This window comes from Drosophila biarmipes, chromosome X (assembly GCF_025231255.1).
Source record: "Drosophila biarmipes strain raj3 chromosome X, RU_DBia_V1.1, whole genome shotgun sequence".
Lineage (NCBI taxonomy): Eukaryota > Metazoa > Arthropoda > Insecta > Diptera > Drosophilidae > Drosophila > Drosophila biarmipes.
In genome coordinates, this window is record NC_066611.1 from 14,400,082 (window position 1) to 14,419,608 (window position 19,527).

The window sequence follows — 19,527 nt, forward strand, 5'->3', positions numbered from 1 at the left end:
AACTCTCCGGCCCACGGACAGCCCCAGTCACCTCCATAGGTATGTGTGTGCCGCCTGTTCTGCGAAAATTGCACGAAAATTGGAAATTTATTGCCAGGCCCACACAACCACACACACCTCGCACACCTCACACACGCTCACGCAAAGATAACGAGTGAAAGAGAAGACCAACATGCGCTAATGACATTGTGCTGTGGTTTGTCGCCCCTTTTCTTCCCGCCAGCCCAGCGCTTTATGTGTGCGAATTCGATTGGATTCCCGCTCCTTTTGCTGGGAAACAAATGAAAACCACAAATTCTGATTCTGATTTCATCGAGGAGTCTTGTACATTTCGAATTATTACAGCTTTTGTATGAATATTGCTTCAATGGAAAGTGAACAAATGTTTCAAAAATTCATTTCCTTACCTTAAATGTTATTGGACATAACAAACCTTGTGAAAGTCATTTCTTTTATAGCAGTAATGAATAACGTTACCTTTTTTCAACATGTTATTATGAAAACCAATTAACCACTTTGAGTGCATTTTATGGAATAATATTTTTGAGTACCCATCAAAGAGGTAGTATTCAATAAGTAAGGGGTATCAATATGGCGAAGTGGTCTGCTTTCAAGGGCCTCGCGTAACGAATGGCCAATTGGACACACCGCTGTTTCAAATCGAAATAAACGAAAAAAGAGAAAAGTCTGCGAAGTCATGCACTGGGGCTACCTGGCAGTACTCACCGCCCTCTTTCCGCCGGTGGAAGGTCTCTCCGATGTCAGCCGCAGCCGCCTCGCGCGGTGGGTGGTGCCGCTGCGGTACCGCCTGGACATCGTGACGCGGATCAACCAGCCCTATCAGCCCTTCGGCGGAACGGTTGTCATTGAGCTGCGATCGGAGCGGCCCACCAAGAAACTGGTGCTCAACTCGCGCGACCTGGAGATTCGCAAGAAGAAGGGCGTGAGCTTGTTGGCGAAGGGTGGCAAACCCGTGGCCGTCAGCCACTTTAGGTTGAATGCGCCTCTCAGTCGGCTGTCTGTCTATTTGAAGAGTGCCCTCACGGTCAACGCCACATACTCACTGAAGATATCGTACACAAGTGTTTTGAGGAACGACAACAATGGCTTCTACGGCAGCAGCTACGTGGACCAGAACACCACGCTCGCCCAGTGGCTGGCGGCCACCCAATTCGAGCCCAATCACGCCCGCGAGGCATTCCCCTGCTTCGACGATCCCATTTTCAGGACTCCGTTCGAGATCAACCTGGCCCATCCGCATGAGTATCGAGCCCTGTCCAACATGCCCGTCAAGCGGACCATTCGCCAGTGAGTAGTGGTTCAGGTTTTGGGATGGGCCCTACCGTTTCTTAACATATCCAAGTTGTGAAGAATACGCGGCAGGTAGATTTGAGATTTTTCCAACAGAATTGTTCCAAGTTCTGAAGAATTCGCGGTCTCTTTGCTATGAAAAGCTAGTTCTGCAACATCAATCGTTTCTAAAAGTGAGGGTCTTTTCAAAAACATTATTTTAGTAAAGGTTAAATTCCTAGGATACTAAAGTGGAACCAGTGAAAGATCTAAAGAATTTGCGTTTCGTTAAAAGTTAGTTTTTGTTCAGAACTTTTTCTATACGTACTACTAAAGTTAAATTAGTTCAACAAATCGAATCAAATGCCTTGAAACCCACCTCAGCTCCAGCCTAGCCCACTTCGTGTGGACGCAGTTCGTGGAGAGCCATCCCATCCAGACGTACCTGGTGGCCTTCTCGATCAGCAAGTTCGAGAAGCCGGGCTTTACGTCCAAGGAGCGTCCAGGCTGTCCCATCAGCACATGGGCGCGCCCAGATGCCCTGTCGCAGACGGAGTTCGCCAACCAGCTGGTGGCGCCGCTACTCTCCTTCTACGAGCAGCTCTTCAACAGCAGCCTGAAGCTCAAGAAGATCGACCTGCAGGCCTTGCCGAGCTTCGCCTACCGGGCGAACGAGAACTGGGGCCTGCCCACCTTCGCCGAGGAGGCCATCCTGTTCGACAGCGAGCTGAGTTCGATGGCCGACCAGCAGGGCGTGGCCCGGGCGGTGGCGGTGATGGTGGTCCACCAGTGGTTCGGCAACCTGGTGTCCGTGGTCTGGTGGCACCAGATCTGGCTGAAGAACGCCTTCGCCCTGTACCTCTCCCGCTTCGGGGTGCACGCCCTGCGTCCGGAGTGGGACTACAAGGAGCGCCATGCCCTGCAGCTCTATCTGGAGGTGCTGGACCACGATGCCCATGTGAACACCGACCTGGTGGCCCAGCTGGTGGCCGATGAAACGGACATTTGGTCGGCCTACAATGAGATCGGGGAGCGCAAGGCGGCCGTGCTCTTCGACATGCTGCACCGCATCATGGGCGACGAGGCGTGGCGGGCGGCGGTGCGTCGCTACCTGGTGATCTATGCCAATCGCAGTGCCACCGCCTCGGACTTCTGGGACATCCTGCAGATGCAGGTGGATCGCAATGGCCGTTTGGGCAAGGGCCTGAACATCACCCGTACCATGGAGTCCTGGCTGATGCAGCCGGGCTATCCCCTGCTCAGGGTCACCAGGAACTACGATGACCACTCGGCGGTGGTGCGCCAGGATCGCTTCTTCATCAGTCCGCAGTTCAAGCACCGGGCGGCCAAGAATCCCTGCTGGTGGGTCCCACTCACCTACACCTGTCCGAGTTGCCAGGAGCTGGACAGCTCCACCGCCAGTCGCTGGCTCACCTGTCCGCTCTACCCCAGCCGGGAAATTCAAGTGCCAACTGTGCGGCTGGAGAAGGTGGTGGAGAGTGCCGGGGAGTGGCTGCTGCTCAATGTCCAGCACTCGGCTCCGTTCCGCGTGGACTACGACCTGCGCAACTGGCAGCTGCTCAACGAAACGCTCTCCGATCCGGTGAAATTCCGACAGATCCACCGCGTGAACCGAGCACAGCTGGTGGATGACTTGTTCAACCTGGCCTGGAGTGGCGTCATGGAGTACCCCATGGCGCTGGGCATTCTGGGCTACCTCGAGCACGAGGACGAGAACGTGGTGTGGGATGCCACGCTGGTCAACTTCGAGCGGATCGACAATGTGGCCAAGAGGGATCACAACTACCGGGTTTACAAGGTGGGTTCGGTGGTCTCCATGAGATCAGAGATCCTCGGAAAAATCCATGGATATCATGAGTTACCATATCGATGTGGTTCTTCACTCAATTCCCCCTTTCCCAGAGCTACATGCGCCTCCTGCTGGAGCGCCAGTTCCAGCGAGTGCTCTCCCTGTACCTGTCCAACTCCTCGGGGAACATGACCCACCGTCCGCTGATCCTCCAGCTGGCCTGCCAGTACGAGGTGCCCGCATGCGTGAGCCTGGCCCGTCGGGAGTTCGAGAAGGGCACGCCGGCGAAGGCCGGCTGGATGACCATCCGGGAGCGCGAGACGGTCTTCTGCACGGCGGTCAAGTTCGGCACCGAGGCGGAACGGGAGGCCGTGGAGTCCATGTACCATAACTCGAACTTTGCCGCCGAGCAGGAGTCCCTGCTGACCGCCCTGGCCTGCTCCCGCAACGCCTTCGCCCTGGAACGGGTGCTCAAGTGGACGTTCGAGAGTGTGGGCATTCGCAGGCACAACGCCAGGAAGACCTTCATGGCGGTGGTCTCCAACAGCGTGGGCTACAGCCTGGCCATGAAGTATGTGGCCACCAACATGCAGTACATACGCAACTAGTAAGTGCTTGGGAGGCAGAAAAATATTAAGGATATTGAGTCCATTATTCGAACCCAAAGCTGCAGCAACTCCACCAACAAGATTGTGAACCTCCTGCGGCCGCTGGTCGAGCGACTGTCCAATGCCAAGGAGCTGGACTTTTTCACCAACTACTTCAAGGAGATCCTGCAGGATATGCACGGCATGGACCAGATGATCCGGATCCTTCTGGAGCGGGGCAGCGACAACATCCACTGGCAGCGCACCAAGTTCCGCGCCATGCTGAAGGCCATCCGGGACATTATCCTGTGGAAAGGTCGGGAGAGCTAAGAGGGAAATATAAAAGGAAGAGGATTGAGTAGTCCGAAATGGAGTTTTCCAAGAGTAATATATTTTAATTACCAAATTCAATCACTAAAGTCCTAACCAGAAATGTTTTCTTGTTTTAACTGTCTCTAAAATAATCCAATATCCACATTTGGGTAACTTTCATTGAACCAAAGTAATAGAGCGTGTTAATAAAACTAATTCGGTTGTTAAAAAACGTTTAAATATCTAATTTATCAGTATATAATCGCAAATATTATAAAACAGTTGATTATTTATTTATTTAATATTTGAACACTTTAACTAAAAGCTGAAAACTTAAGCTAATAATTACAAAAGGGTAAACACATGGAAAGGATATATATAATGAAAAAGAGTTAAAGTAGGTTGCCTGATTTTAAAAAGTTCAAAAGTAGGTGAGGTTTTTAAATGGGTTATTTTTAGAAACCCATAAAAAGTTGTGATCCTAATATTATTTTATATACGGCTATTTTAATAGCTTTTTTTAGGAAAGTGAAAGGATATCTCCAAGCATTACAAGCCTTAATTCTGATAATTCTTTTTTAGATATTGATTGAACCGTCTTCCATAAATCCCAGAGTGCGTTTTTAGCACTTCGCTTAAAGACCTTCGTTATTCAAGACCCAGGCACCATGGGCTCTAAGCTCCTCTCCGCCCAGCAACATAACTAACGCGATCTCATGGGTGGCGACTCCGTCTGCCTTCCGTTCGCTGGCAATTAGTGGGATGCCCCTGCCTCTGGCCCCGCTCTCTGCCCGCATCCAAATCCGAATCTGCCTATCTGGCCCTGGCAGTTTCGCAGTTTTGCAGTTCCCAGTTCCCAGCTTGCAACATGGTTGGCATTTACAGTTGCTGCATCATTCAGATGCGCGTCGCAACGCAACGCATCGCATTAGCAGGCCACATGAGGCAGCCAAGTGACAACTGACAATTGACAGCTGGCAGCTGAGGAAAGCTGGCAGTTGGAAAATCGCTGGGGGAGGGGCAGGAGCTGCCCCTTAAGGCGCTTAGTTCCAGTCGCCTGCTCCCTGCGGTTTACCGCTCGCCTCCTCCCCCGCGCCAGTAGGATCGCCGGAGTGGTTATGCAACTCCCCGTGACAGCGTTTGGCCATCTTTTCGGGACATTTCTGGCCTGAGTCCAGTACACTCATTACCATATCGTGTGGGCGGTGGCGAGCTGGCCAAAGGCCATGTGGAGGCATCAATCAGCGCCTAATTAGCTTCTTATTTGCATCGCTTTCGGTGCTCGGCGCTCGGCGCTGTGGTGTCGCATATTACGCAAACGCCGCGCGGAGCCGGCGCAAACAAAGTGCTAATGAGGTGAGTCTCGAATTGCCCCCGCAACACACACAGTATACATATTGGTACATGGCATATCCGATGACAGAGTGTGGGCGTAGAGTTGAGCTATCATTTATTCATGCATCCCCAGGCGGCCGACAAAAAAAAGGGTGAAGAGGATAGGAGAGGAGAAGAATTTGAATGCAAGTGTAATTTACAATTCTCTTATTGAAATAGAATAGAGGGGTCAGAGGTCAGGGCTCGGTAGTTTGGACAGTGGCTAGCCAGCCAAGCGTCAAACGCTGGCCTGGCCTGGTATTTACATGTTCTTGATTTGAGCCAAGTTGCTTCCTTCCTTCCTTCCTTCCTGCCCTGCTCGCCGCTACCTTGGCCACATTCAACCTTCGTCCGCTTCCTTCCTTGGCATTTTGCTGGCCATTTGGCTGCAGTCTGCCATTGTCCGAGCGGCCTTTTGTTTAAGCCTTTTTCATTATTTAAATGCAATTTTAGATGGCATCCCTCGCTCGATGTTTTCCCTGCTTTGTTTGTGGGCCCACTGCCACTTTATTTTGCCTGGCCTTGCATTTGTCACATGAGCAACTAATTGTCTGCTCCTCGGACATTCGATATATGCCTGCCTCTGTTTGGGTATTATCCCTCGCTCCCTCTCTCTCTCCCTCTATATATATGGGTATATATTTGCATATAATCCTTTTCCATGGAACGGAAGCCATCCAATCTCTGGGCCCTGTATCAATTACAACGAGTGGGTGCGGCACGTAGTTAGCATATTATGCTGTCTAGTCCTCCAGGTCAGGCCACCACCTCCCGCCCGACTCACGGACTAATTGAAAATATTGCGTACTGAAAATTGCATAAAATTAATTGTCATGCATAATCAATGAGCTTGCAGAAATAAATTGAAATTTAATTGAAATGTTGCATGTAAATAAATAAATAAATAGTGAAGTGAAGTGGTAAGCGAGAAGCCCATAAATAATGCAGGTCAAGGAAATAAAAGCGCAGCAGCAGCTAATTTGAGCAGCTCTTCAACAGCAGCCTGAAGCTCAAGAAGATCGACCTGCAGGCCTTGCCGAGCTTCGCCTACCGGGCGAACGAGAACTGGGGCCTGCCCACCTTCGCCGAGGAGGCCATCCTGTTCGACAGCGAGCTGAGTTCGATGGCCGACCAGCAGGGCGTGGCCCGGGCGGTGGCGGTGATGGTGGTCCACCAGTGGTTCGGCAACCTGGTGTCCGTGGTCTGGTGGCACCAGATCTGGCTGAAGAACGCCTTCGCCCTGTACCTCTCCCGCTTCGGGGTGCACGCCCTGCGTCCGGAGTGGGACTACAAGGAGCGCCATGCCCTGCAGCTCTATCTGGAGGTGCTGGACCACGATGCCCATGTGAACACCGACCTGGTGGCCCAGCTGGTGGCCGATGAAACGGACATTTGGTCGGCCTACAATGAGATCGGGGAGCGCAAGGCGGCCGTGCTCTTCGACATGCTGCACCGCATCATGGGCGACGAGGCGTGGCGGGCGGCGGTGCGTCGCTACCTGGTGATCTATGCCAATCGCAGTGCCACCGCCTCGGACTTCTGGGACATCCTGCAGATGCAGGTGGATCGCAATGGCCGTTTGGGCAAGGGCCTGAACATCACCCGTACCATGGAGTCCTGGCTGATGCAGCCGGGCTATCCCCTGCTCAGGGTCACCAGGAACTACGATGACCACTCGGCGGTGGTGCGCCAGGATCGCTTCTTCATCAGTCCGCAGTTCAAGCACCGGGCGGCCAAGAATCCCTGCTGGTGGGTCCCACTCACCTACACCTGTCCGAGTTGCCAGGAGCTGGACAGCTCCACCGCCAGTCGCTGGCTCACCTGTCCGCTCTACCCCAGCCGGGAAATTCAAGTGCCAACTGTGCGGCTGGAGAAGGTGGTGGAGAGTGCCGGGGAGTGGCTGCTGCTCAATGTCCAGCACTCGGCTCCGTTCCGCGTGGACTACGACCTGCGCAACTGGCAGCTGCTCAACGAAACGCTCTCCGATCCGGTGAAATTCCGACAGATCCACCGCGTGAACCGAGCACAGCTGGTGGATGACTTGTTCAACCTGGCCTGGAGTGGCGTCATGGAGTACCCCATGGCGCTGGGCATTCTGGGCTACCTCGAGCACGAGGACGAGAACGTGGTGTGGGATGCCACGCTGGTCAACTTCGAGCGGATCGACAATGTGGCCAAGAGGGATCACAACTACCGGGTTTACAAGGTGGGTTCGGTGGTCTCCATGAGATCAGAGATCCTCGGAAAAATCCATGGATATCATGAGTTACCATATCGATGTGGTTCTTCACTCAATTCCCCCTTTCCCAGAGCTACATGCGCCTCCTGCTGGAGCGCCAGTTCCAGCGAGTGCTCTCCCTGTACCTGTCCAACTCCTCGGGGAACATGACCCACCGTCCGCTGATCCTCCAGCTGGCCTGCCAGTACGAGGTGCCCGCATGCGTGAGCCTGGCCCGTCGGGAGTTCGAGAAGGGCACGCCGGCGAAGGCCGGCTGGATGACCATCCGGGAGCGCGAGACGGTCTTCTGCACGGCGGTCAAGTTCGGCACCGAGGCGGAACGGGAGGCCGTGGAGTCCATGTACCATAACTCGAACTTTGCCGCCGAGCAGGAGTCCCTGCTGACCGCCCTGGCCTGCTCCCGCAACGCCTTCGCCCTGGAACGGGTGCTCAAGTGGACGTTCGAGAGTGTGGGCATTCGCAGGCACAACGCCAGGAAGACCTTCATGGCGGTGGTCTCCAACAGCGTGGGCTACAGCCTGGCCATGAAGTATGTGGCCACCAACATGCAGTACATACGCAACTAGTAAGTGCTTGGGAGGCAGAAAAATATTAAGGATATTGAGTCCATTATTCGAACCCAAAGCTGCAGCAACTCCACCAACAAGATTGTGAACCTCCTGCGGCCGCTGGTCGAGCGACTGTCCAATGCCAAGGAGCTGGACTTTTTCACCAACTACTTCAAGGAGATCCTGCAGGATATGCACGGCATGGACCAGATGATCCGGATCCTTCTGGAGCGGGGCAGCGACAACATCCACTGGCAGCGCACCAAGTTCCGCGCCATGCTGAAGGCCATCCGGGACATTATCCTGTGGAAAGGTCGGGAGAGCTAAGAGGGAAATATAAAAGGAAGAGGATTGAGTAGTCCGAAATGGAGTTTTCCAAGAGTAATATATTTTAATTACCAAATTCAATCACTAAAGTCCTAACCAGAAATGTTTTCTTGTTTTAACTGTCTCTAAAATAATCCAATATCCACATTTGGGTAACTTTCATTGAACCAAAGTAATAGAGCGTGTTAATAAAACTAATTCGGTTGTTAAAAAACGTTTAAATATCTAATTTATCAGTATATAATCGCAAATATTATAAAACAGTTGATTATTTATTTATTTAATATTTGAACACTTTAACTAAAAGCTGAAAACTTAAGCTAATAATTACAAAAGGGTAAACACATGGAAAGGATATATATAATGAAAAAGAGTTAAAGTAGGTTGCCTGATTTTAAAAAGTTCAAAAGTAGGTGAGGTTTTTAAATGGGTTATTTTTAGAAACCCATAAAAAGTTGTGATCCTAATATTATTTTATATACGGCTATTTTAATAGCTTTTTTTAGGAAAGTGAAAGGATATCTCCAAGCATTACAAGCCTTAATTCTGATAATTCTTTTTTAGATATTGATTGAACCGTCTTCCATAAATCCCAGAGTGCGTTTTTAGCACTTCGCTTAAAGACCTTCGTTATTCAAGACCCAGGCACCATGGGCTCTAAGCTCCTCTCCGCCCAGCAACATAACTAACGCGATCTCATGGGTGGCGACTCCGTCTGCCTTCCGTTCGCTGGCAATTAGTGGGATGCCCCTGCCTCTGGCCCCGCTCTCTGCCCGCATCCAAATCCGAATCTGCCTATCTGGCCCTGGCAGTTTCGCAGTTTTGCAGTTCCCAGTTCCCAGCTTGCAACATGGTTGGCATTTACAGTTGCTGCATCATTCAGATGCGCGTCGCAACGCAACGCATCGCATTAGCAGGCCACATGAGGCAGCCAAGTGACAACTGACAATTGACAGCTGGCAGCTGAGGAAAGCTGGCAGTTGGAAAATCGCTGGGGGAGGGGCAGGAGCTGCCCCTTAAGGCGCTTAGTTCCAGTCGCCTGCTCCCTGCGGTTTACCGCTCGCCTCCTCCCCCGCGCCAGTAGGATCGCCGGAGTGGTTATGCAACTCCCCGTGACAGCGTTTGGCCATCTTTTCGGGACATTTCTGGCCTGAGTCCAGTACACTCATTACCATATCGTGTGGGCGGTGGCGAGCTGGCCAAAGGCCATGTGGAGGCATCAATCAGCGCCTAATTAGCTTCTTATTTGCATCGCTTTCGGTGCTCGGCGCTCGGCGCTGTGGTGTCGCATATTACGCAAACGCCGCGCGGAGCCGGCGCAAACAAAGTGCTAATGAGGTGAGTCTCGAATTGCCCCCGCAACACACACAGTATACATATTGGTACATGGCATATCCGATGACAGAGTGTGGGCGTAGAGTTGAGCTATCATTTATTCATGCATCCCCAGGCGGCCGACAAAAAAAAGGGTGAAGAGGATAGGAGAGGAGAAGAATTTGAATGCAAGTGTAATTTACAATTCTCTTATTGAAATAGAATAGAGGGGTCAGAGGTCAGGGCTCGGTAGTTTGGACAGTGGCTAGCCAGCCAAGCGTCAAACGCTGGCCTGGCCTGGTATTTACATGTTCTTGATTTGAGCCAAGTTGCTTCCTTCCTTCCTTCCTTCCTGCCCTGCTCGCCGCTACCTTGGCCACATTCAACCTTCGTCCGCTTCCTTCCTTGGCATTTTGCTGGCCATTTGGCTGCAGTCTGCCATTGTCCGAGCGGCCTTTTGTTTAAGCCTTTTTCATTATTTAAATGCAATTTTAGATGGCATCCCTCGCTCGATGTTTTCCCTGCTTTGTTTGTGGGCCCACTGCCACTTTATTTTGCCTGGCCTTGCATTTGTCACATGAGCAACTAATTGTCTGCTCCTCGGACATTCGATATATGCCTGCCTCTGTTTGGGTATTATCCCTCGCTCCCTCTCTCTCTCCCTCTATATATATGGGTATATATTTGCATATAATCCTTTTCCATGGAACGGAAGCCATCCAATCTCTGGGCCCTGTATCAATTACAACGAGTGGGTGCGGCACGTAGTTAGCATATTATGCTGTCTAGTCCTCCAGGTCAGGCCACCACCTCCCGCCCGACTCACGGACTAATTGAAAATATTGCGTACTGAAAATTGCATAAAATTAATTGTCATGCATAATCAATGAGCTTGCAGAAATAAATTGAAATTTAATTGAAATGTTGCATGTAAATAAATAAATAAATAGTGAAGTGAAGTGGTAAGCGAGAAGCCCATAAATAATGCAGGTCAAGGAAATAAAAGCGCAGCAGCAGCTAATTTGATTGTACTATTTTTTTTTTTGGGAATAATTAGTAGATTCCTCAGCTCTAATTAGGTAACTACGCATTTATTGGCAGAAAATTGTGGTAATGTAGCTAGCGTTCAGTTTATCTAGTAATGCTTAATATTGAGTAGAGTTGGGAAAACATCGCTGGGAGTTCTCTCAATGATTTTGGTTATCGATAGTGGTCCCCATCGATATAATCTATAATATCAAAAATGCTCTAAGGTGAAAGATCCTATTTGACTAATAAGAACATAAGTATAATTACATATTTGTAGAATATTTGAATATTTTAAATATTTTATCGAGCGAAAATCAACCATGGGTGTGAAATTGTAAAACCATCGATACTATCGATAGTGACATCGACTGTTTGTCCAATTCGGTTAATCAGCTACTTTAATTTATGGAGTATTTCCACTTGACCGTTTTCTGCCCTTTAATCTCTTCCCCTCCAAATGGACCTGTTGACATGCCAGCAGCTTCAGACTTGGCCCAAAATCTAGTCAGCACAAGTGGCTTTAAAAATGCATCTAAATAATGTAGCTGTGCTTGGCCTGGCCAATTAATGCGTCACAATTAGCACTGCCCGTGTGGTTCTGGGCGGGCCAAAAGCCACACATATGGTGGTTCAGTGGTTCGGTGGTGCTGCCACAGTGCTCCCCTGCGCATTGATTGACTGGCAAACAGAAGCGGATGAGCTCGGAAATCGGGAACATCAGCAGCCAATGGGAAAACCAACAGCTTTCCACCTCCCGATGTGGATGTGGGTGTGAGTATACGATGTGGACTTGGACGTGGATGTGGACATAGATGTGGAAGCGGATGCAAATGCTGATCCTGATCCTGATGGCCCTCATGGAGCCGTCGTCGTCGTCGTCGTCGTCGCCCCCACTTCTTGTTTGCCTTTCTGATTATCATTGCATATTTCTGGGCGGTTCCCCGTGGTGCTTTGCCTTTGCTTTTGCTGTCCATCTGCGGTTGCACTTGCTTTCTCTGCACTTTTATTTTTTCATGTACATCATCCGCCGCCCGCCAGAGAGTTTTCACTTCCGTCTGCTGGCTGGATGTTTATCCAGCTTTTGGCAACATGAAATGTAAAAATATTATTTCAATACGTGCAGCGAGTGTGTGTGTGTTTGGGTTGGCGAGTGTTTTCTGCATTTGAATTGTTGTTTATATATTGTTTCGCTCGGCATTCATGCCGGGCATTTTCGGCACCGCTGTGGACGGGGGACTCGCAACTAAATGGTAAATCCCACAAGGATATCAGGCGGGCGATACCATCCGGTTTTTCGCCATTTTTGCTGCACTGTTAACGCCATTTTGTTGTGTAATGGCTCAGAAGTTTGTTTGCTCTATCTACCCATTGCTCCGCTCCTCTGCGGCTGAGTGTTTTGTGCTTTTTATCGCTTTGTTCATTTTCAAGTGCCAGTCGAGTAAGTCAGCACGGGGGAAAAGCGGAGCATGATGGGCTGGGGTTGCAGGACATGGCTGGACATTTTAATATTTATTAATTTACGTCGTGTTTGGCCAGCTCTCCACTGAAGCGCACCAATTTCGGTCAATGATTTACGGCCCATTGAAACAAAGGCAGCGGGCAAACTATGTAATATATATATGCACATATGATGTATATAGGGCCATGTACAACCCAGATTCTTGGGCATATGCAGCCTCAAAATTGCATTGTAAATGAGTAATTTTGTCATCGGAAATCGGTTTGTTTGCCTTTTCGGCACGTTTGCCCAGCATTCATTATACACGATTCCAATTAATTGATTTTTTTTTTTGCTCCCCCAATTACCAGAGATTTTCCGGGTAAATGACCGCACTAAGCGCTAAGCTGATGGCGCTTGAATTTTTACGCTCGCTGCACATTTAAGTTGGCATACAGAGCATGATATTTTGGCAAACACAATATGTTTTGCAAAATTTCGCCAGGCTCATTAAGCTGTTTTTCCTTGGCAAATGGGGAAAATTGCAATTTAATTGCATTTCGTTTCAAGCTCGCTGTATTTTTCCCGAACTTTTTTTTTTTTATTTTGTTTTGCCAATTTCCCGACTTTAGATGGCGGTTTGTGCCCGAAATTCAACGAGTGTTCATCAAAAGTCAACGTCATAATTGCACAAAAATACTCTCAAATTATGCTCGGTCATTTGTCATCGACCAATTAGTCAATCATCATTACATTCGAGTCATTTTCCCTTAGCTGCAACATAAAGCCACGTTGCATACATGTCTGCGGGTCAAAAACATTTTCATTTTCCACTGACGAGTGAATTAATCATCCCAATATTTTGTCCAATTAAAATCTAATTTCTTCAGCCATGTTCGACAATTAAATTCTGATTCACTAAAATAGTATCGTTCAAAAGCCAAAATTAGGAAATGCATTAAAAGCCAAAAATGTTCGCCAGCTTGATATGTTTTTAATGGATGTCGGTTTCTCATTGATTTTAATGACTTGACAAGCTGTACGAGTGGGCGAAGCCAACGTGGCGTATGAGTAATAAAGTGGCCAACACTGCGTATGGGTGATAAACTTAAGCAACAGCTGCATTAAGGCATTACAAAGCACTAAATAAAGTTGATATACAAATATGTTCCTTAAAATATAGGTAATGGATAAATTCCTACTTAAACCCTACCTTATCTTACAGTTTGAATTTTAAATAAGTTGTGTAACTTGCGGTAAAAATAAATATAATAAATAGAAAAATAAAAAACGAAATTAGTAAAAAGCATTTAGAAGATAAGTGTCTTTTATGACAAGTTTTTGGGGTCTGAGAATTTTAGAGAATGTATATTTGTGTATATTTTATAAGAAAGGTATATAAATGCTTAGTTTCTTTTAGGATCATCATAATTTAGGGGTCTGTGAATTTTAGAAAATGTATATTTTTATATATTTTATAAGAAAGGCTTAGTTTCTTTTAGGATCGTCATGTTTTTGGGGTCTAAGAATTTTAGACTAATATTGTTAATAAATATTTTTGCAGAAAGACATATGTTTCGTTTATTTTTTTTTTTCAAAATTTCTTTTTTTTTGGTGTCTGAGAATTTGTAGACTAATATTTTATTTCTAAAGAAAGGCATATAAATGCTTAGTTTCCTTTAGGATCTTCATGTTCTTGTGTTCAGAAAATTTTAGATTATTTATATTTATTTTTATAGAAATATATGCTCTTTGTAGTTTATTAAATGAAATATTGATCTACTGGCTTGAAATCCTTCCCCAAATCCCATATTGATGGCGCTGAGTGACTTGCATCACCTCGCCTGCCTGCCTGCCACTTTTCCACCTGCCCACCGTTTTCCGCACCTCCCCCCGCCAATTTTCCAGCCCTCTCGCTTGTCTAAGGGGGTGGCACTTTGCATTTTATTGCCGGTGTCTGTTAACGGCTTGTCGTATTAATAAATGTTTATGTGTGTGTGTCTGCGTTTATCTCTCTATGTGGCTGCTGTGGGCGTGAAAAGGGGGTGTGGCAGAGGCGTGGTCGCAAAACGGAGAGGGGGGCAGGGGGCTGACTATGACCGGCCAGCAAGTGCAGTGTAATGAGCATCGAAATCGCCTGGTTAAGCACTTGTAATTATTTCTCATTCGATATTAATGCGCCTGAGAGCATGCTGCACTTTTCTACCCAACCTCCGCGATTTACCCCATTTTTTTTTTTGCTCTCTCCATATTTCCCACAATTTCCGCATTTTCCCGCTCCGCTTCGCCTTTGTTCGGGGCGAGCATTTAATTGAGGTTTATGCGCGCGCTAAGTGCGGCCTCCAAAACTTTTCAAGAGTGGAAAGCCAGGCGGGCGGTGGTGGGCGGTAGGAAAAAGCGTCCTGGCAAGTGGAAAGTGGCTTAAAGTAATTTAATTATGACAAATTGGATTAGCAGGGGATGGGGGCAGGCGGGCGGGGGGCGAGGTCGCAGCTCTTTGTGCTTATTTTTTCAAAATTCATTTTTTATAGCACGTGTGCCAGTGTGTGTATGTGTGTGTGTGCGTGACCTTTATCCGGTGTCGCTTACATGTGTCTGTGCGCGAGTGTGTTGTGCCTCTATGCAGCTGACATTAAAAACAATTTTAATGCATTTTAATAGCCGCTCGCACGAAAAGTGGAAACCCCAGCATCGTCAGTTGTTGTCTCTTAATTTATGGCATTTTAAATGCAATTTACTGCCTCTGCAGGCAGTGAACTCGGCACTCGGCGCTCGGTGCTCGGAACTCAAAACTCGAGTGCTCAAGGCTGACTCTGAGATCCGAAAGTGTGGCGTGTCCTGCCGGAATCCCAGATACTATTATGCGCTTCCCGCCACACCAAACACGAAACACGGAACTCCAAACTTCAGCAATCAGGGCCCAAAAGTTGTACTGCCCTCGGCCAGGGAAGATATATGGAGTACACACAAACAAAATAGGATCATTTTATAAAAAATTAAATTTAATAAGATACAATGATAATTTTAATGATATTCAATATAATTTCTATATAGATAGGGGGTATAACTCATCGAAATGTCCGCCATCTTGCTTTTTGCTCTCTTTTTCCATTTCAGAGAGTTTCGAATATGGCTATCTCTCTCCAATTCCAAGTAAATGTAAGTGCCATCTCTCTCTTTTTTCTCTCTTTTTTTTTTGGTTTGAGAGAATTTTCTAAGAGAGGAAATTTAAGAAGTATAATTTCTCAATATCAAGTTTACTTTATTCATTGGTAAAAATGTTAGTGGAAAAATCTGCCATCTTGGAGAGTTTTGAACACAGCTGTCTCGCTCTTCTCCCCTTCTTGATTTGAGAGGGGTTTTCAAGAAAGGCAGTTCTAAGAAATACCAATTCTTAATATTAATATAACATTATTCATTGGTAAATATGCTACTTAGTGAAGTAACCATCAGAATATCAAATTGATTCTTACTTGTTGTTCCTTTCAGTGTGGTAGATGTATATCCTCTTCCACAAACAATCCCGAAACATGTATATTGTATCTTGGGCCATTGTTTGCTTGGTACGTCACTCACTCCGGGCTTATCCACTGGGTCTTCAGTCCCATTTGCCAACTCCCATCTCCCATCTCACAGTTCCCAGTTCCCAGTTCCCAGTTTGTTTGTCCGCACCTCCGCTTTTGGGCCTTGGCTCCGGGCTCCCAGTTCTCCGTTCTGCGTTCCCTGTTCCCTTGTCCCTGGTATCTGGTCTGGCTTACTTTAATTGTTAATTTGGCTTATGGCTTCTTCATTGTCGTCGCCCGCCTTGACCACAAATCATATTTTGCCCCAGGGGAGTGGCTCCGGAGCCGTCGACAGGGGAGGACTCACTTAAGGTGTCTTCGGCTCCCATTTGGCGCAGTCGTTTTGCGGCTCTGGGGGCTGGGCAAATGTAATCAAAACCAAATTGCTGAAATTATTATTTAATTAATATGGGGCCAGCTGTGATTTGGCTTCGCCAATGATAGACTGCGGCGCCATATGGCAGCTCTTTGTTGCTGCTCTTGGTCTCGGCTCTGATTGTGCCTTTGCTCTGGGCAGACCAGGCGATTAGAGCAAAATGCCTTATTGAAATGGCCAAGTGCAAGCGAAACGAGCATTAATTGAATAGTTTTAAGCCTGGGTTCTCGGCAAATGTTTTGGGAGCTCAAATTAATAATTTATGCTACATTGGCCAGCATTCTCTTACGAGGTAATGAGAAATGCCACGATTGATGGGCCTAAAGATAATTGGCATTCTACTAAATAAATAATAATGTAGGGCAAAATATTTATGATGTATAAATTGAATATCACAGATTTTTAAAGTTGATAAAGGAAAGCAAATGTAGATAAAATTATACATCAATTAATAACCTTTAGGGATATTACCTTGAGGTCAAATATTTAAATCAAATATCTAAATCTAAATCAATTTTAAAATATATTTCATATAACTTATTTATTTCTTAAACAACCTTAAAAAATCTGTTATTTTCCACCTTAATTTATGCCTTTTTTAGAGCCTTTGTGGGCTATAATAACTTGACCCAAAATTATGAAAACATTTGGCCATGCCTCCGCCTCCACTCGCTTGGCAGTATTTGTTTAGGATATCGCAGGATGTTTCAGGGTCTCCTCAGCCAGCCCAGCTGTCCTTGGGGGAGGAAACGGAAGTGGAGGTGGGAAAGCAACTCGGCAATAACTCAATGGCTAAATCAATTGACGCCCTCGACCACTCTGGCAGCCGTCGAGAGTGCAGCAGCTTATACACCGTCATGGCCGACGTGCCACGCCCCCCCCAGCACCACCTTACCTTACTCTGCCGCCCCGAAAACTTTCTCGGCCAGCTGGCGTTGTTCTTGGCAATCCTTGGGCCCTGCCACATCCCATCCTGCAGCCTGCCTCGTGCATCCTGCATCCTGCATCCCCTACGGGGCTCAGCCCACACCCCGTCCCCCGGGCCACTCGACAGCTTCAAAACAAAAAGTCAAATTGAATTACTTTTGCAACATGGCAGCCACTCATTGTTGCACGGATCCTGTTGTTGTTGCCGCTGCCATTATCCTTGTAGTGTTTCCGCACAACAGTGGCAACAGCACCTGGCCAAGGGAGCGGGAGCAGGAGTTTTCCACCTGGCCACCGGCCCACCGACCCACCTCCTCCTCAGCCAGCCTCCTCCTCCATCCGAGTGAGAGGCTATTGAAAGAAGAGTCCTTGGAGGAGGGGTGGCCCCGTCGTCGAGGACGGCGGATTGGCCGGCTATCTCCAGGCGGCTGGGCTGCCAAGCTGCCAGGCTGCACTGCATCCTGCATCCGAGCAGCAATCTGGCCACACTGAGGGAAAAGGAGAGTCACTGACCAGTGTATTTAAATGAACTTTCATTCGCATTTTATTTTCAATTTATTTTAACGAACTTAGATTTTTTTTTTATAAAATGAACTTCTTAAATTTTATTTTTATTAGACAAAAAATGTTATTTCATATTTTATTCGTATTCTTTGCGCGAATATTCTGAAAAAATATCGATAAATGATATAAAAGATCGATCTATTAATAGAAGAGTGACATAACCTATAAATCATGTTTTCGAGTAAAATTATTTTAAAGTTTACTAACCTGAAAAATTATTGTGAAAATTTAGCATAGAATAATAAAATTGCTATGCACCATAGATTATTACATAAAAGAAGTAACCTTTAATGCATCTTCAATATTGAGTTAAAAATAGGGTTTTTAATTTTAACAACATGGAAGTTCGACACACCGAAAATATTTTAAAATAAGAGCTAGTAGTTTGGGTGTAGGTCATAATACTTAAATAATATATTTATCGAATGAAATGAGCTTTCACCGCTAAACTTTTCTCGCAGTGCAGGCTGCGAAGAAGCAGTGAATTGTGTGTGCCTTGTAAGCAGAAGTGAGCGAACTTCCGAGATGCAGTGCAGTATATGTGGTGCCAGGCAGCAGGAAGGCAGGGTCGTCGAAAAGTTGGGATCTTTCGAGCGGGGGCCTGCAGAGGGATTGCTTTAAACGCCGTCGCACAATGGCAAACATTTCGCTGCATAAGTTGCCGACCCCTGAATTACCCTACCCACCGCCATATATACGTATATTTCACTGTCTCTTGCCACCAACTTTTGCCAACGTCCAGGGCTTTGTCTGCCCCTATACAATGCAAGTTAATTCAGCACCAACTGTCGGGCAACAGCTGCGCCTGCCACGCCCTCTCCACCGCCCCGGCCGCCCCCGACGCCCCTTTTTGTGGCAGTCAACAACTTGTTGGCGTTGTTTCCTGTCAATCAGAGGCGCCGTCCACCCCCGCGCCGACGCCTCTGTGCCTGCCCCAGCATTTAAGCTGCATTGTTTGTGGCAAGAACAGAACAAGAGTGGAGGGGCAAAAAAAAACGAAAACATAATCTAAATTTTGTAATTGTCCCAGGAAGGACCTCGTTGGCCCCGGGCGGCGGAGGACAAAGGGCGGGAAGGATGGCTGAGTTCAGTTGGATTCATTCAGCTCATTTCTGACTTCGGCTGTCCTGGAGCACTGCTAAGTCCTCCTCCTGCTGGTGCTCCTCCTCCCATTGTAATCACCCATAAACCCAGCAGCAACATGTCCCGCCCTCGTGTTATCCCGCCTAATACAATATCTTCCACTCAATTTGATGCTGTCCATCCAATCCAATTTTCTCCATCCACTCTCTACTTCCGTTAATTCCCGCTGAATGACTCCTTGGAACTTGGAGGTCCTCTATGGCCACTAGATTTTACTGCCTTTTCAATGGGTTTTAAACTCTTTTCGTGCCTCGCTTCTATTGCAACCCTTCCCTTAATCATTTCATTTAGTCCTTTTTAACACATTGGAGTAATTTTTTTTTAATAGGAATATATTTGAAATATCATTCGGATTTGACGAATATTTAAAATATTCAGTATTCCTTGTAATAATTAGAAAAAACCTTTCTTATAAAAATTAGGGTATCCATTTAACGTTTCCCCATTATTATATTATTTTTTAGTATTATTTTATTATTATTTTATTATTTATTTTTTAGGTTCCTACAATTTCTACGCAGTTTTATAGGTTAAATACAGATTTTTTAAGATAGTAATAAGGTGGTTCCTAAATTTCGATCTGAAAAGTATAAAAATTTATAATTATTTCAGCTCAATAGAAATAATTATCCGACGTGAGGGGGTTCCCCGGCTTCTGTTTCTTGTGTTTTTTTTGGGCTGGACTG

General features: G+C 47.0%; 2 protein-coding genes across 16 annotated transcripts in view; both read left to right on the forward strand.

The window, feature by feature from the left end:
* LOC108025594 (uncharacterized) overlaps positions 1 to 19,527 on the forward strand; it is a 96,512-nt gene that overhangs the window by 36,323 nt on the left and 40,662 nt on the right. The window lies entirely within an intron of this gene.
* Positions 683 to 8,709, forward strand: LOC108025757 (thyrotropin-releasing hormone-degrading ectoenzyme). 3 transcript variants are annotated; one of them, XM_050889439.1, is made up of 4 exons: positions 683 to 1,308; positions 1,675 to 3,109; positions 3,214 to 3,707; positions 8,238 to 8,709. In XM_050889439.1, the coding sequence occupies exons 1-4, from the start codon at positions 698 to 700 to the stop codon at positions 8,485 to 8,487; spliced, it is 2,790 nt and encodes a 929-aa protein (XP_050745396.1). In that variant the 5' UTR covers positions 683 to 697; the 3' UTR covers positions 8,488 to 8,709. The 3 variants fall into 3 exon arrangements, with proteins under 3 accessions (XP_050745396.1, XP_050745394.1, XP_016951841.1); XM_050889437.1 differs by lacking the exon at positions 3,214 to 3,707 and adding an exon at positions 7,684 to 8,177; XM_017096352.3 differs by lacking the exon at positions 8,238 to 8,709 and adding an exon at positions 3,768 to 4,239.

Excerpts from the sequence above, each read along its gene's own strand:
- LOC108025757 (XM_050889439.1), top strand. The coding sequence starts at position 698 with ATGCACTGGGGCTACCTGGCAGTACTCACCGCCCTCTTTCCGCCGGTG. Across the intron at positions 1,309-1,674 it reads GTCAAGCGGACCATTCGCCA|CTCCAGCCTAGCCCACTTCG; the intron begins GTGAGTAGTGGT and ends AACCCACCTCAG. Across the intron at positions 3,708-8,237 it reads ATGCAGTACATACGCAACTA|CTGCAGCAACTCCACCAACA; the intron begins GTAAGTGCTTGG and ends TCGAACCCAAAG.